We start from the raw sequence: 15,262 nt of genomic DNA, 5'->3' as shown, positions 1-15,262 counted from the left end.
TGATGCTGTTGGGAGTCGACATGGTCCAATGTCATATTTCTGGATTTTCTACATATCTGTTTTTATTCCCAAAATCAACCATGGTTTTTGAAAGGATGAAGGTATTCTCACTCCCTGGAGGACAGGATGCCCCCCCCCCAAGTTGAGTTTATAGCCAATTAAGCCTCTAACTGTGCATGACAATACTGACTCCGATCTGTCTATGAGAATTCCTGATTAACTGCTCTGCAAGCGAGCTTCAAAGAGAGCATGACTGGCAGAGATAATTGATGAGTTGAGATACAGAAGATCAAAGACCCAGATATCTATGAAGATTTGACTCAGGTCGGACAGTGGTGATTCATGGACAAACGCTGCCCCCAGAGGCCAATTACGGCAAGACAGTCAGTAATATAATCTATTGAGGAAGACTGCCCTGTGAACACTCTGATTTGTCAAGATCGATTGGGGTTGGCAATGGGGGAGGGGGGGTTTGGATGAGGTGTGACTGAGGTTTGTAAAAAGGGCTGTTTCAAGCAAAGAGCTCTTTCTTCCGATGCTGGCCTTGGCCTGAGCCTCTTCCCCTTTCCCTTTGGATCATGGCTTTGGCCTAAGCCTCATGGCTCTGGCCCTCTCTTTCAACATCTGGAGACCAGCTAAAGAGTCTTTTCTAGAGGATGTGATAAGTATATTCTTGCATTGTATTCTGATTGTAAGCTTCGTAATATTGTAATATCTTCTAATACTTTCGTGTTAGCGTTTTCTTATTTCCTTGGGAAATAAATAAGACTTTATTACCTATAAACCGTGTGCTTGGTTTTCATAGCTAACCTTGTATTATTGTGATATCAACAGTAACATGTGCTTAGAGTTTAATGTAGACTAACTAACTATAGGGATTAGACAAATTAATATACAGGTACAACAATATTTATTGTATCAATTTTACTTCAGATGCCCATTCAGAATGTATTGGTTGCAGGAGCATAGCATGGGCCACGCACTGTAAAGCACCGCAATGCTACATAGAGTGAATGGGTTCCAAGATCCTCAACTCATTTCACAACAACAGCATAGTGGAAATCTCTAAAAAGGAAAAGACTGCTACTGTTGTGCACAATATACCAATTTCTGAAAGACTCCATACACCCCATACACCCTATTAGATTTTCTGCAGACTTTTGTCTTCAGATTTACTAAAACCATATAATATGAGGTCAAACCTTAAGAGTTTCAATTTGTACGCAATCAGGAAGGCCCTTGTACTACATGATTTTTGGTAAATCTGAAGACAGAAATCTGCAGAAAATCTAATAGTTTGTATGGGACTTTAGAAACACAGCTCCTTTGGGCAAAAGTCTAGGTAAAGAGCATGTGAGCATTGTGAGTAATTCACATCATTGGAAAAAGCTTTTATAGTGAAATAAGAGGAACAACAAGGTCCAAAGGAAGCAGAGCCTGTATTTAAAGCTGAACTACAGGCGGATATGAAATACACAGATTAACCACTTCAGCCCCAAAATGTTTTACCCACCCAATTGCGCGGTTGTGCGACGCTGTACCCAAATAAAATTGATGTCTTTTTTTCCTACAAATAGAGCTTTCTTTTGATGGTATTTGATCACCTCTGTAGTTTTTATTTTTTGCGCTATAAACAAAAAAAGAGCGACAAAAAACAAACAATATTTTTTACTTTCTGCTATAAAACACATCCAATAAAAAAAATGTAAAAAATCGAATTTCTGAATTTCTTCATCAGTTTAGGCCAATATGCATTTTGCTACATATTTTTGGTAAAAAAAAATCCCAATAAATGTATATTGATTGATTTGCGCCAACGTTATAGTGTTACTAACAATGGTATATTTTTATTGAATTTTTATTTTATTATTTTTTACTAGTAATAGTGGCGATCAGTGACTTATAGCGGGACTGAGACATTGTGGCAGACAAATCAGACACCTAACTGACATTTTTGACACTTTTTTGGGGACCAGCAACACCAATACAGTGATCAGTGCTAAAAAAATATGCACTGTTACGGCAGTAATGACACTGGCAAAGAAAGGGATAACATCAGGGGCGATCAAAGGGTTAAAAGTGTTCCCTGGGAGTGCTTGCTAACTGTGGGGGGGGTTGCTCTGACTGGGGGAAGACAGAACTCCGTGTTCCTGCTTAGCAGAAACACAAGATCTCCATCTTCTTCCCTGTTAGAACAGCGATCTGCCTTGTTTACAAAGGCAGACTGCCGTTCTGCCTCAATCAGGAACAATCGCAGGTGACAGGCGGACATCGGGTCCGGTAGACCCGCTGATTGGCTCCCCCTCTGTCCAATCAGTACGTGATCAGGTCTCTGGTGGCACGCGCGCGCCCCCTGGAGGCTATTGCATGAAATCACGTACAGGTACATAGTTTTGCGCAATAGAGACACTTTTCTGCAGTAAATTTACGTTATGCGGTTGGCAGGTGGTTAATGCAGCTCTGCATTCACTTAAAGTGTAATAAATGCACATTTATTTGCAGGTTAAAAAAAAATGTGAAACTATATTTTCTCTTAGGAGCTTGCAGAGCATTGCATACACCATCAGCAGATTGTGGGTACAGTGTCAGGCTCCTGCAGACGCTTAGGACTACAGCTGTCTACCCGAACCTCCCATTTGGGCAGAATGAGAGGTGCACAGTAACATGTTGAATGTTACACTCTAAATTCAGGTGTAACATGTAACATGTTACTGAAGGTGAACTTTGACACAACATTAAATGTACTTTTATAATGCACAATAAAAATTAAAATTTGACTTGGTATCTGTCTCTGGCGGTTCCTGTACAGTAGAGCTCCGAGTGGGAGAAGAAGAAGCAACACAGGGAGCCAATTAGTTGTGCTGCAGTGTTCATATGCTAACAAGGATCATGCCAAGAGCAGGAGAGAACAGATTGACACATAGGCTCATCAGTGTGCTACTTCTCCTTTACTGTTAATTAACCTAAACTTGACTTGATATAAGCCTCTTGCAATCCCCTGTGTAGCAGAGCTCAGCAGGAAGAGGTAGAAGCAGCACACCATTCTCCTCATGCTGTTTCTCTGCCTTTCATTCTGAAGAGTGTAAGGCTGGCCATACAACTTTCTTGTGCAATTTTCCTTTAGATTTACCAAGCCATATAACATGAGGTCAACCTAAACACTTTCAATTTGTATGCAATCAGGCAGGCCCTTGCACTTCATAGTTGAAGGTAAATCTAAAGGAAATTGAATAGGAAAATTGTATAATGTATGGCCAACTTAAGGGATGTGATGATAGGAGGAGAAATCAGAGTGATAGAAAGATTTGCTCATCAGTCTACGGTTTCTCCTTCACTGTTAGGTCACAGGCTGGGGGAAGGACAAAACCTGTAAGTGTGACTTTAGTGCAGGAGAGAAAAATGGGTCTCTTTCCCTGCCAGCAGGTCTGGGCTGTAAATCATGTATTTAGCTGTTAGCCTTGAGTCCAGCTTTAACTTCATCCTGCCCAGCCCCACCATCCCTGTAGCTTCCCTGGCGGTATGATTATGTCAGATTTTTGCGTCTCAAAGCGGTACAATTATTTTGCATAGAAATTTGGAGTTTTATATTGTAGGCCTGTAGTTCTTAGCAATAACACAAGAGTCTAGTAAATATCCCGGGTATGATAAAGTTTGAAACACAAAATAATAAATTATAATATAATAAATAAATATAAATAATTATAAAAAATAATAATATAATAATAATAAAATTAATTTCCCCACGATTCACTATCGCTCAATTCTGCAAGTGTTCTAATTTACTATCGCTGTTTTCTAGCTGGTCTAAAACCACTTTTGATGTAAAGAGACACTTTTTGGTTGCTATAGACAATCTCCAGTTTCCAGGCAGAAAGAACAATATATATAATATAAAACTGCATGCAGGGCATTGGACAAAGCATTGGGGACAAAAGAGATGTGAAATAATTTCATACAGTAATGTAATCTGTAAGATTACACTGTACTGTATGTATTATGATTTTTCAATTTTTTGAATTTGCCGCCGGGCTCCGCCCCCGTGCGTTGTGATGCTCGCAGGGAACGGAGCCAGGCACACAGAGGCTTCGGGCGGAGGACAGAGCCCGCAGACACAGCGGGGGGACATCACAGGATCCTGGTGACAAGGTAAGCACAGCGCACCAGGATCTTGCAATGCAATCCCGAGTGTGGCTTGAGGTTACCCCTAATGGTACTGAAATTTAACCCCGAGCCACACTCGGGAAAACCGCCAGGGAGGTTAAGTGGGTCTTTACGTCTCAATCACATAACAACTGTGATTGGCTGTCAAAGTGGTCACATGATGAGGAGCCTGTCCTGCTGGATTGTGATCAGGACTAGAGACTGAGAGCTGTCTATGACTGTCATTGAGCTGGGAGCGGCATAGACGCTATCCATAGACAAATTTGTGTAGCATGTGGGCCTTAAATTCCACACTCTTTTCTGCTGCACAAATGCATTATGTGTGCATCAAGAGGTTACTGTTCATACGATACTTCCCCGATCTACATACAGTATATATTATAGACCACATATAGAAAAAGATTTTTACAACATTAACATATTGATACAGTTACATACATCAAGATTCTCTCTTCCGTATATCTGTTTAAAAAGCATTAAAACGTTTTTATTTCTTCTTTTTTGCCATATTTATCTAATTCTGCTTACCTTTCGGTTCTCCTATCTGCTCTATTTATGTCATAACGTGAAACCCGAAACTCACTGATTCGGATTTTCTCCACATACTCATCATCCAAGATGGAATAGTAAACATAAAATTTGCCATTGTAGCGGAATTGTGGGTGAAAAGCCATGCCAAGGAAACCCCTTTCATCTCCATGCCATGCAGTGGACACCACGCTGTCCTGCAAGTACAGAAAGGGCTCATCTAAACGCCCACCATCTGGTAAGTAGACCCAAACTATCCCAACCTGCTCCGCTATGAACATCCTGTGAGTTCCATCATTAGCATGGATCATAAGGACAGGATTTCTAAGGCCATTGGCCACCTCCACTAAACACATCTTAAGACATCCTTCCTGGTCCTCCACCACCGCCCCAAGCCTGTTATTGAGGTCCATGTTTTGTATGACATCTGGGAAACAGTAATCTGGATCAGGTAGTTCCATAAGATTACAAAACAGGTCCATGTCTTTTGCTGACTCCCTTATGGCGGAGTTATTGGTGAGAAGGGTGATAATGTATTGGCAGTTGTAATAGAAATCATAGCAGTAATCGAAGCACAGGCCAGGGAGGGTCCTTAGAGGGGTTCGCGGGTCTTCAGCATCGTACAGATGAGCAGCATATGGAGAACACTCCTGTAGGAAAAATCAAATGAAATATAAGTGTAGTTTAGCACAGGGTCAACAGGGTTAACTACAGGGCTAGGGCTTGGCTTCACCTCTACATTTTCAACAATACAGGAATACAAAATTTGCCATATTCTTTTATTGAGAAATAATTGCTCAGTTGTAGTTTTTCTCTGTGAAAAATATATTAATGTAAAACTAGAACTACTATTAAAAACAAATGCAACCTTTACTATTGGTTAACTCCATTATTTAATGCAAATACCTGGTGGACCTGCCAGTCCATGGTCCTTTTGCTGCGGGGTCACACTGCTATTTGCCTGCAGTGAATTCACAAAAAAGTTGTCAACTTGTGCAGCTGCATTGTGACATACACATAGGAGGCAGGTTATCAGCATTGCCCTCGTTGATAACCCTTCTTGCCAATCAGCACAGGACACATACCGGAGGATCTAGGAGCAGAGATCCAAGAGGGTGCCCTGCATCTAAAAATTATGTAGAGTGCCCTCTGTGGTTCCTCCTACTGGCCCTGGAAGAGTAAAGACCTTGGTGACCCCTGTAATGTTGTTACAGGGGCAATGAAGAGGAAAGTAAGAAACAAAGGGACAAGAAAGCAGCTACAGGCAGGGAAGAGGGGGGCAGATAGGCTGTGAGCTAATTACAAGTGAGAGAGGTAGATAGTAAAGTATTTAAACAAAAATCTCAAAAAGATATATGTAACGAGCCCCTTTCTCGCTCGGTTCCACTCTCCTGACACTCCTCTGCAGCTATAGAATCAGATTGCAACGTCTGATGGTTCGGTCATCCAATGCTCCGGGATTAGAACTTCAGCTATGTGCCATTCTAACCCAGTTGTGATAGCTCAAAACAAACACCAGGCAGGCTGTATGTAAGTTCAAACAGGAATCTATCTTTATTGACAAAATACAGGCTTTTATACACTCAACGTGGAGGTGCAGACCTCCTGCTCATATTACTCTAACAATACAGCTGTAACCTAATTAACCTAATTAACATGAGCTAATTAACTAATCCCTTTAGACAGCCTAGATGACTCAGACATGACCATTAGGCCAGACTGTCCGTCTTGTAGTTCAGAAAATCCAATCAACATTATCACAATCAACATAGACTCTTCTTCACACAATAGCAGAGTTAATTAACACAAATAACAATGGGGATCTTATGACTCTTAGATCCCATAGTAGACTTACAATACACATTTTAGCAGACAATAGACAGACAGGAGTTGGAATTTACATCAGCATGTCCTAACAGTATCTGTCCCAGCATTATGAATCAGCCACTATTCCAATATGGCAAATCCAGGGTCCCCAGACATACAGCTCACAAAGAGCACCGTTCCCCCAAATGCAAGGGCCTCCGATCGATCGGCAAGAGCCTAGCATAGAGTCCCCTCCAAAAGTCTCTTTCCCGGCTAGGTCTGTCACATTTCTCCCCTTTCGGCAGGAGACTCATGCCCCGTACACACGGTCGGATTTTCCGATGGACAATGTCCGATCGGAGCGTGTTGTCGGAAATTCCGACCGTGTGTGGGCGCCATCGGACATTTTCCATCGGATTTTCCGACACACAAAGTTGGACAGCAGGAGATAAAATTTTCCGACAACAAAATCCGATCGCGTCAATTCCAACCGTGTGTGGCCTGTTCCGACGCACAAAGTGCCATGCATGCTCAGAAGAAATTCTGACACAGGACAGCTCGTTCTGGTAAACTTAGCGTTCGCAATGGATACAGCACTTTCGTCACGCTGCAATGTTAAAAATGGTTTAATACAGCGCATTCTCTTCTTCTTTATAATGTGACAAGAATTAAGTAGTTTTGCTGCTCGTATTCACACACACTTCTCACAAACTTTTATTTGTGTTTTTTAGTGGGATTCCCTGAATATATTGTTATTAGTTGTCACATCTGACAGTTTTATATTTTTTAATGTTTTTTTATTTTGGATTTTAAGCCTTTTTTTTCTTTAATGTTTGGATTTTTTCCAAGGCTGATCTTTGTTCAATGTTATTTTTATTTTTACTCCAGAATATTTTTGGGTGTGTTTTGTGTGTCAAGTTACCCCAACACCATTGATATCTTTTATTATTTAATCTCAAGGAGATTGTTTGTTGTTGGTGTCCCTTGTTCATTTCACATTGTATATTTGAAATGTACCTGAATCCTCACAAACAAACTGTCCTTTTTGAAGTAAAACACATAGGAGAGTATAATTCAAAACAAAAATCCTTTATTAAGGGATCAGAACCAAACAAAGAGGAAGGCAACACTGGATCAACAAGAGAAATTAGCGAAGCCTGGGACCCCCACGGCAGACATCAATTCTTCAACATCAAAATTGGTGGCCTGAGGAGTCCATATGTAAGGGAGGGCAGTCTGGTCCGGGATTCACAGAGACTTGGATAGCAGCAGATGACATGTGTGTCCGCAGGCTGTGGTACCACAAGAGGCTGCATTTTTTTGCCCAACAGACTGGATCCAGGGTCCTCACTGTCTGGTCTTCCTTTCACGCTTCATTCCCGGCTGTGGCTGTGCAGTTGGAGATGTGGCAGGAGGAGGAGTAGGACCTGGAGGAGGAGTAGGACCTGCAGGAGGAGGAGGAGGACCATCCCAAAGCTGTGTGTGAGGTGTAATTTGGCCCCTCATACCTTTCTCCAGAGCCTCCGATATGAGGGCCTCACACATGGCTTTCTGGCCCTCCTCCATCCTCTGCATTTTATATGCAATGAAGGCAGCAATGTTCTCCTGCCTGGTGTGTGGTGCTCCCGGGACCTCTGTAGCCCTCCAAAAGAATGCTATAGCAGCCTCCTCTAGGGCACTCCTCCTACTGCCACTTTCTGTTTTCAGGGGGGGTGGAGGGACCTTGATATCAGCCAGCCGGCTTGGCCCGGCCACCTCCTGGCTGAGACTTCCCTGTGTATGAAAAAGGGACATAGTTTTAGTTTTTGCATCATCAATCACAATCCTTAATTAGTACTCCCAACTAACATATAGTTCACATCATTGATTGGACAAGCAGAAATATTTAGAGGAATGCTATACCTGGCTCAATCTGGGCTCCTCCACATGTGGCCTGGAAGGCCCAGGTTGGGCGTCAGAAGCCTCAGCTGGGGGGGAAGGAAGCGTGGAAGGAAGACTGGAGAGGGATGGCCTGGGTTCAGTCTGGCCTGCCAGAAAGTGCAGCCTATCGTAGTACAACATCCTGGGGACATAGATGTCACCTGCTGCTCCGGATCTCTGCGAATCCAGGACTTTATTGCGCTCCCTCAGATATGTGCTCCTCAGGCCACCAATGAAAATCTTTAAATAAGTGATGTCTGCCATGGGGATCACCTGCTTCACAATTTCACACAATTGCTCCAGTGCTGCCTTCCTCTTTGCTTGGTTCTTGTAATGGGGGTGTTTAATCTCCCACAGACAGGGCAGCTCCCTTAGCATCTCTATGAATACTGAAATGAAGTCATTATCTTTCATTAAGATATCCATGTTCACTGCAAGACACAACACAAGACAAAGCCTAATGTCACACAAAACTCTCCTAATCTTGTTACAATATAGGCCTCAATCTAGAAGCAGTATAGGCACAAGTTTGTCTCTTACCTTCGTTCTTACGATCGGCGCGTCCAATGCTCCTTCCTCCGCTCACAGATCAAACGTAATACGCACGCGTGTTACGCTTTATACACACTGCGCATGCGTGTAACTCCGCCCGCCCCTGACGTTCTTTCTAGTGTATTCCCCACCCCTTTTCGTTCGGCGCAGTGGGGGAAGAGCATGATGGCGGACATACAGGTGCTGGCTAATTGTAGCAACGAGGAGGAGGAAAGGGCGGATCCAGGCACGTCCCGATCCAGAAGGAGACGTTTTAAGGCCACAAATATGTCATTTGGGGAGATGTTGGAGATGGTCGACATCATGAGGAAGTCCGACTATGACGGAAAATATGGGCCTTACCCCAACCCGAACATCCGAAAGGCCAAGATCATGGCGAAAGTGGTCAGGAGTCTAGAGCGGAATTTCGGGGTACGAAGGTCTAAAGATCAGCTCAGGAAGCGGTGGTCGGACCTGAAGTTGAGAGAGCCAGAGCAGTACCGAAAGATCCGGAGAGTGCTGCAAAAAAGTAAGTAGTTGTGCTGTGTTGCTATTCTTTCTGTCTTTATTACGTTCGTTCTGCTCCATATGCTTTTATTAGTTGTAACGTTTAAAAAGGTCAACTTTAATGTTCATGGACACATTATTCGTTCGTATCAAACATTTTTCTTTCGGCCTCTAGAACACCATTGTTTAGGCCATATGCATTTTCACACATTTTTGGAGGCCTACTTGGATGCCAAATATTTGTTTGTGTAGATGGGTTTGTTACTAGAATGAAATGCAAACTAGATTGTGTGTAAGGAGAGGACACTGAGCAGCTGTTTTCACATCTGGACACTGGAGCACTAGTGTGGGACCCAGAACACCATTTTTATTAGGAGGGCCACACAGGTGCTCCAGTGTATACTATAGGGGGGTCTCCATCTGTGAAGCTTGTACCAAACAGGTAAAGTATTGCAGCTTGACAAAGGGCAATAAAAAATATACATCTTGGAACTCTGCTAAAATAGACAATTGTACCCCACTTCCAAGCAATGTTTCCTATTTCTAGTTCTGCCATCAAATATCTGTGTGCTAATTATACCATTTTTGTTTTACATAGGGGAGAAAAGACTCGGACACCCCTCATCCCAGGAGACCAGAGACCCCCCCCCCCCTCTGGAAGAAGGGGAAATACCAACACAAGAAGAAGAGCAGGAGGAAGAAGAAGACGTGGTGGAGATTGGCACCACAACAGGTGAGTGTCTGCGACCACAGGCTCAGGTAAAAGAGATGGATGGTGGCAGATTTTTGAGACCTTTTTTTTTGTTCTTTATCTCTTTTTAGGTGATCGTGATCCAGAACGCTTTACATCTGAAAGTGCCCAGATACTGATCGGGGAGATCATGGGGTGTAATCTCCAATTGCAAAACATCCAGCAACAAATCACTGATGTTATTAAAAAAAATAATAACATAATTGATGTTTTGGGGTGAATTTAAACCCCACAAAATCACCTGTTTTATCGTAACAAAATGTTTTCAATGTTTAGAAAAGCCAAATTTGGAGGATGCACACAGTGTGCCAACATGTGCTATCTGCCATCACGGGAGATCAATGGACGCGTTTTGGGGGTGCAACCCCTTCCTCAATTATAAAGTAGCATTGAGGAAGGGCTTGCTCCCCCAAAACACGTCCCTTGATCCCCCCTGATGGCAGATAGCACATGTTGACATTCGTAAATTGGTGTGCATCTTCCAAATTTGGCTTTTCCAGGGGTGATTTCCCCCCATCTGAACGCTATATCAAACACAGTTCATAAATACTCATGTTTGATATAGCCTTCAGGTTTTACCATATGTGAACTTTGTAAGTTCAAGTTTTTTGGCTTTCTTGTTGGTTTTACACAGGCCTGTTTTATCTGAAATGGATATTTCGATTTTTGATAATGCTACTGCAAACATTGTTATACAACAAACATGTTGGTTTGTTTTAAAAACCTTTGGGAAATGCACATGTGATTGTGCAGGTATAAAAAAGTGCCTTACTCAAGAATGTGTGGATTATTGTCTCAACACTACAACACTTTTGGGGTGATGTAATTGCTGTTTTATGCAAAAATGGGGGTTATTTCCTAAGGGCAAATCCTCTTTGCACTACAAGTGCAGGTTCAGTGCAGTTGCAAGTGCACTTGTAGTGAAATGTGTTTTTGCATTTAGGAAGTACCAGCCAACACTGTTTTTTATAAGGTTACCCAATCACGACATTTTCTGCACTCAACACATTTCTGTCAGGGTCAGCTAAAACAAACACAAGCAGTAAATGTCCACAAAGAATTTCTTTTGGTTGTTTTTTATTTGAAAAAGGTGTCACAGATTGTCTGGCATATTGATAGCCCCCCTACCCACAAAGAACTCCAGGTAGCATAACCGGACATCACGGGCATTCAGAGAGGGCAAGCCAGGACGGCCACTTTCAAGCGCCGTCAGTGTTGATGGATTAGGGATTCCGGCCTCAGGCCCAACTGAGCCAGCATAGTTGGCTGAATGTTTTCTTAAAAAATTATGGAGAACACAGCAGGCAAGTATTATATGGTTCAGTTTATACTCCGCCATATGGATGGGTGTCAGAAATAATCGGAACCGGCTGGCCAGGATTCCAAATGTGTTCTCCACCACTCTTCGGGCTCTGGCTAGCCAGTAATTAAAAACCCTCTGTTCCGGGGTGAGGGTCCTCATCGGGAATGGCCGCATCAGGTGGTCCCCCAGCGCAAATGCTTCATCAGCAACAAACACAAATGGGAGACCTTCAACATTGTCCTCTGGAGGTGGCAAGTCCAAGCTGCCATTCTGGAGACGCCTGTAGAACTCCGTCTGGGCGATCACTCCACCATCGGACATCCGGCCATTCTTCCCCACGTCCACATACAAGAACTCGTAATTAGCCGACACCACCGCCAACATCACTATACTATTAAACCCCTTGTAATTATAATAGTACGACCCCGAGTTGGGTGGTGGGACGATGTGGACGTGTTTTCCATCAATTGCCCCTCCGCAGTTAGGAAAGTCCCACCACTGGGCAAAGTGGGAGGCCACAGTCTGCCATTCCTGTGGCGTTGAAGGAAACTGTTGAGGAAAAAAAAATAAACATTACTATTTTTTCACAGAAACATGGCAAGCAGATTAGACACAAACATTATGGGGCAACCTCCAGATAGCATTTACTAAGGGGAATTTAACAACAACAAAGTATAAGGTACACCTATCATATTCCCCCTCCCCCCCTCTCATGGGCCATTTCTAACATTATAGGGGGGGGGAACTCTTGGACAGGTAACCCTCTTCACTTCATTGAGAGATGAATGCCTAAATACAGGGTATTACTTGGAACAGCCCCTCCTTAGTTACACTATTGGCAGACCACTGGACAGGTAAGAAGTGTCATAATACAAAGATATAAATACACACTGTACACATTTGAGGACATTTGAACATTCTGCTATTACCTATCAAGATAATAATACGATACAAAAACTGTAAACAGTACCATTGGAAAGTATACAGGCAGGCCCTTTCACTACATGCTTTGGGGAATTCATCCATAAATCTGACCAGTAAAGAGATGGGTATAGTGTGTATGGGTTTGGCAAAGTCAGCAGATAGATGATTGAGGATAGAGAATTGGGATCAGCTGACTTAGAGCCCTTGCACACTGGGGCGGTTTGCAGGCGCTATTGCGCTAATAATAGCGCCTGCAAGCCGCCCCGAAAGTGCCGCTGCTTTCATTCCAGTGTGCAAGCCCCGAGGGCTTGCACACTAGAGCGATGCACTGGCAGGACGGTAAAAAAAGTCCTGCTAGCAGCATCTTCGGAGCGGTGAAGGAGCGGAGTGTATACCGCTCCTTTACCGCTCCTGCCCATTGAAATCAATGGGACGGCGCAGCTATACCGCCGGCAAAGCGCCTCTGCAGAGGCGCTTTGCGGTGGTATTTAACCCTTTCTCGGCCGCTAGCGGGGGGTAAAACCGCCCCGCTAGCGGCCGCATACCGACGGTAAAACGCCGCTAATAATAGCGGCGTTTTACCGCCGACGCCGCCCCCGCCCCAGTGTGCAAGGGCTCTAAGCAGTTGGGGGGGGAGGGTTAAAAAAAATTTGGGGACACCACAAAAAAAAGCCTCTGGCACTCTGCCTGAATTTAAATCAAAAATAACATTTCCAAACATTTTAGGGGGTGTTTGGGGTAAAGCACTACTATGGAGCCGATAAAATACATTGTTAAGTGACTACATGAGGTGAATATAGGGCAGGAAAGACCATGCTGGGGAGGTTAGTGAAGGGCAAATATGTATGAAGGACATAAAATAATAATTACCTAATCCAGCATGCATGAGAACAAAGGGGACATTCACAGCATATTACAATCATGGTAATTAGGGAATGAGGGAAGAAATACAATATATTATCAAACATTCAATACAATAAAATGTGATATAAAAGGATAAAAATCTTACCTTCATATACTCCTTCTGCAGGACCTGGATGATGGCAGAGCAGGTCTCTGGGATGATGATCCCCAGAGCCTGGGGGGAGATGCCTGTCGAGAACTTCAAGTCCTGCAGACTTCTCCCTGTGGCCAAATACCGCAAGGTAACGACCAACCTCTGCTCCGGAGTGATGGCTTGCCTCATGCAGGTATCCTGCCTGCTAATATAGGGGGTCAGCGAAGCCAACAAACGGTGAAACACGGGGTCCGTCATCCTGAGAAAGTTCCTGAAATCATCAGGATTATTCTCACGGATCAAAGGCATATGACAGAACTGGTCACGCTGAAGCAACCAATTCTTGGTCCATGAACTCCTCCCCACCCTGTTCATGGACTGGACTTGTGTCAAGGTCAGGACCCCAACACCAAGCCCCCGCACAGCACGAACTCTACGAGGAGTACGCATACGAAACATGGCTAGAAAGCGGTCGGCTGCTCAGAACGAAGTAACAGAACGCACTGAAGAACAGCAAGGCCTGTGAAGAGCGACCTGAAAAACAGCAACGAGCGGGCAAGATCGCACAGAAAACTCCGATACGAACTGACTGCACGCACTGAAGAGCAGATATAAACCCACAAGCACAAACTGAACGGCAGAAAACGATCTGAAAGCCACGAGTCTGAAAAAGCGCGAATCGTCTCTCACCAAACTTTTACTAACACGAGATTAGCAAAAAGGAGCCCAAAGGGTGCCACGCTTGGTTCTGAACCGGCCTTTTCTAGTCTCGTCGTACGTGGTGTACGTCACCGCGTTCTTGGCGATCAGAAATTCCAACAACTTTGTGCGACCGTGTGTACGCAAAACAAGTTTGAGCCAACATCCGTCGGAAAAAATCCTAGGATTTTGTTGTCGGAATGTCCGAACAAAGTCCAACCGTGTGTACGGGGCATCACACAGGAGGAGACCCCAGACGGGTTGACTCCGAAGTTAGTCAGTAGTTCCAGTCCTCTAATGCCTGTACCCACACAGTACCCCAAACAAATTGTTCCAAACAAAGTATTACTCACCCAGCCAACCTCTGCCTCTCTCAGAGACCATATCTGCCGCTGGGGAGAGGCCTGGACTGGCCCTTCTCCCTGGAGTCCTTTCTGCCGCTGGAGAGAAGACAGGGTGTCTGGGCTCACTCCGTCATGCTGTTGTGGATCTGGGCCGACTGCCCAGCATCCCTGGGGTATACAGGTGGAGACTGAAGTCCCATCCACCTTCACAGGACATCCATCCTCTGTTAGTTGAGGGCAGAGTCCAGCAGTACTCGGCCCTGTTGCCAGCCCTTCTGCTGGAAACCCCACATCATCTGCTCCGGCTAACTGTTGGGGAGGGACGACGAACACCTCCTCTCCCTTCTCCCCCTGTATCCTGATCTGCTGCTGGGAAGTGACCACCTCCTTCTCACCCTGAGCCTCCGGAACCACCGCAGGTGTAGGGCAGAGATCTTGGACCCTCTGTCCGGTTGCCAGCGCTTCAGCTGGGGAAGTTCCTTGTAACTTCACAGATACTTCTGTTGGTGCTGGGCAGAGCATAGTGAAGTTTGGCCCTAATAACAGCTCCTCTTCTGCTGGAGGCTCACCAGGTTGTTCTTCCTCAGCAGAAAAGTCTATCAAATCCCCTGTCTCTGCAACTGGTGTCTGGAGATAAAGGTTCACCATCTCCTCTCCGTGGAACCCAGAAGATGCTATCAGTGCTGGGCAGAGGTTAGCAGAGCTCTGCCCTGATGTCAGCACTTCAGGTTTGGGGACGGCAATCTTCAGATTTTCCACTGACGATTCTCTGGCATTCTGCTGGACAGGCA

General features: G+C 44.4%; 1 protein-coding gene across 1 annotated transcript in view; it reads right to left on the bottom strand.

The window, feature by feature from the left end:
- The window catches only part of HHIPL2 (HHIP like 2), a 106,631-nt gene that overhangs the window by 69,292 nt on the left and 22,077 nt on the right, over window positions 1–15,262 (bottom strand). Inside the window, exon 2 of the mRNA XM_073628973.1 lies at window positions 4,690–5,339. Within this exon, the coding sequence (XP_073485074.1) occupies window positions 4,690–5,339 (650 nt within the window). The remainder of the gene's footprint in view (window positions 1–4,689; window positions 5,340–15,262) is intronic.

Source organism: Aquarana catesbeiana, linkage group LG04 (assembly GCF_042186555.1).
Source record: "Aquarana catesbeiana isolate 2022-GZ linkage group LG04, ASM4218655v1, whole genome shotgun sequence".
In the NCBI taxonomy this organism is placed as follows: Eukaryota; Metazoa; Chordata; class Amphibia; order Anura; family Ranidae; genus Aquarana; species Aquarana catesbeiana.
Note: the sequence above shows the minus strand (reverse complement) of the source record. Positions and strands in the feature narration are given on the sequence as shown.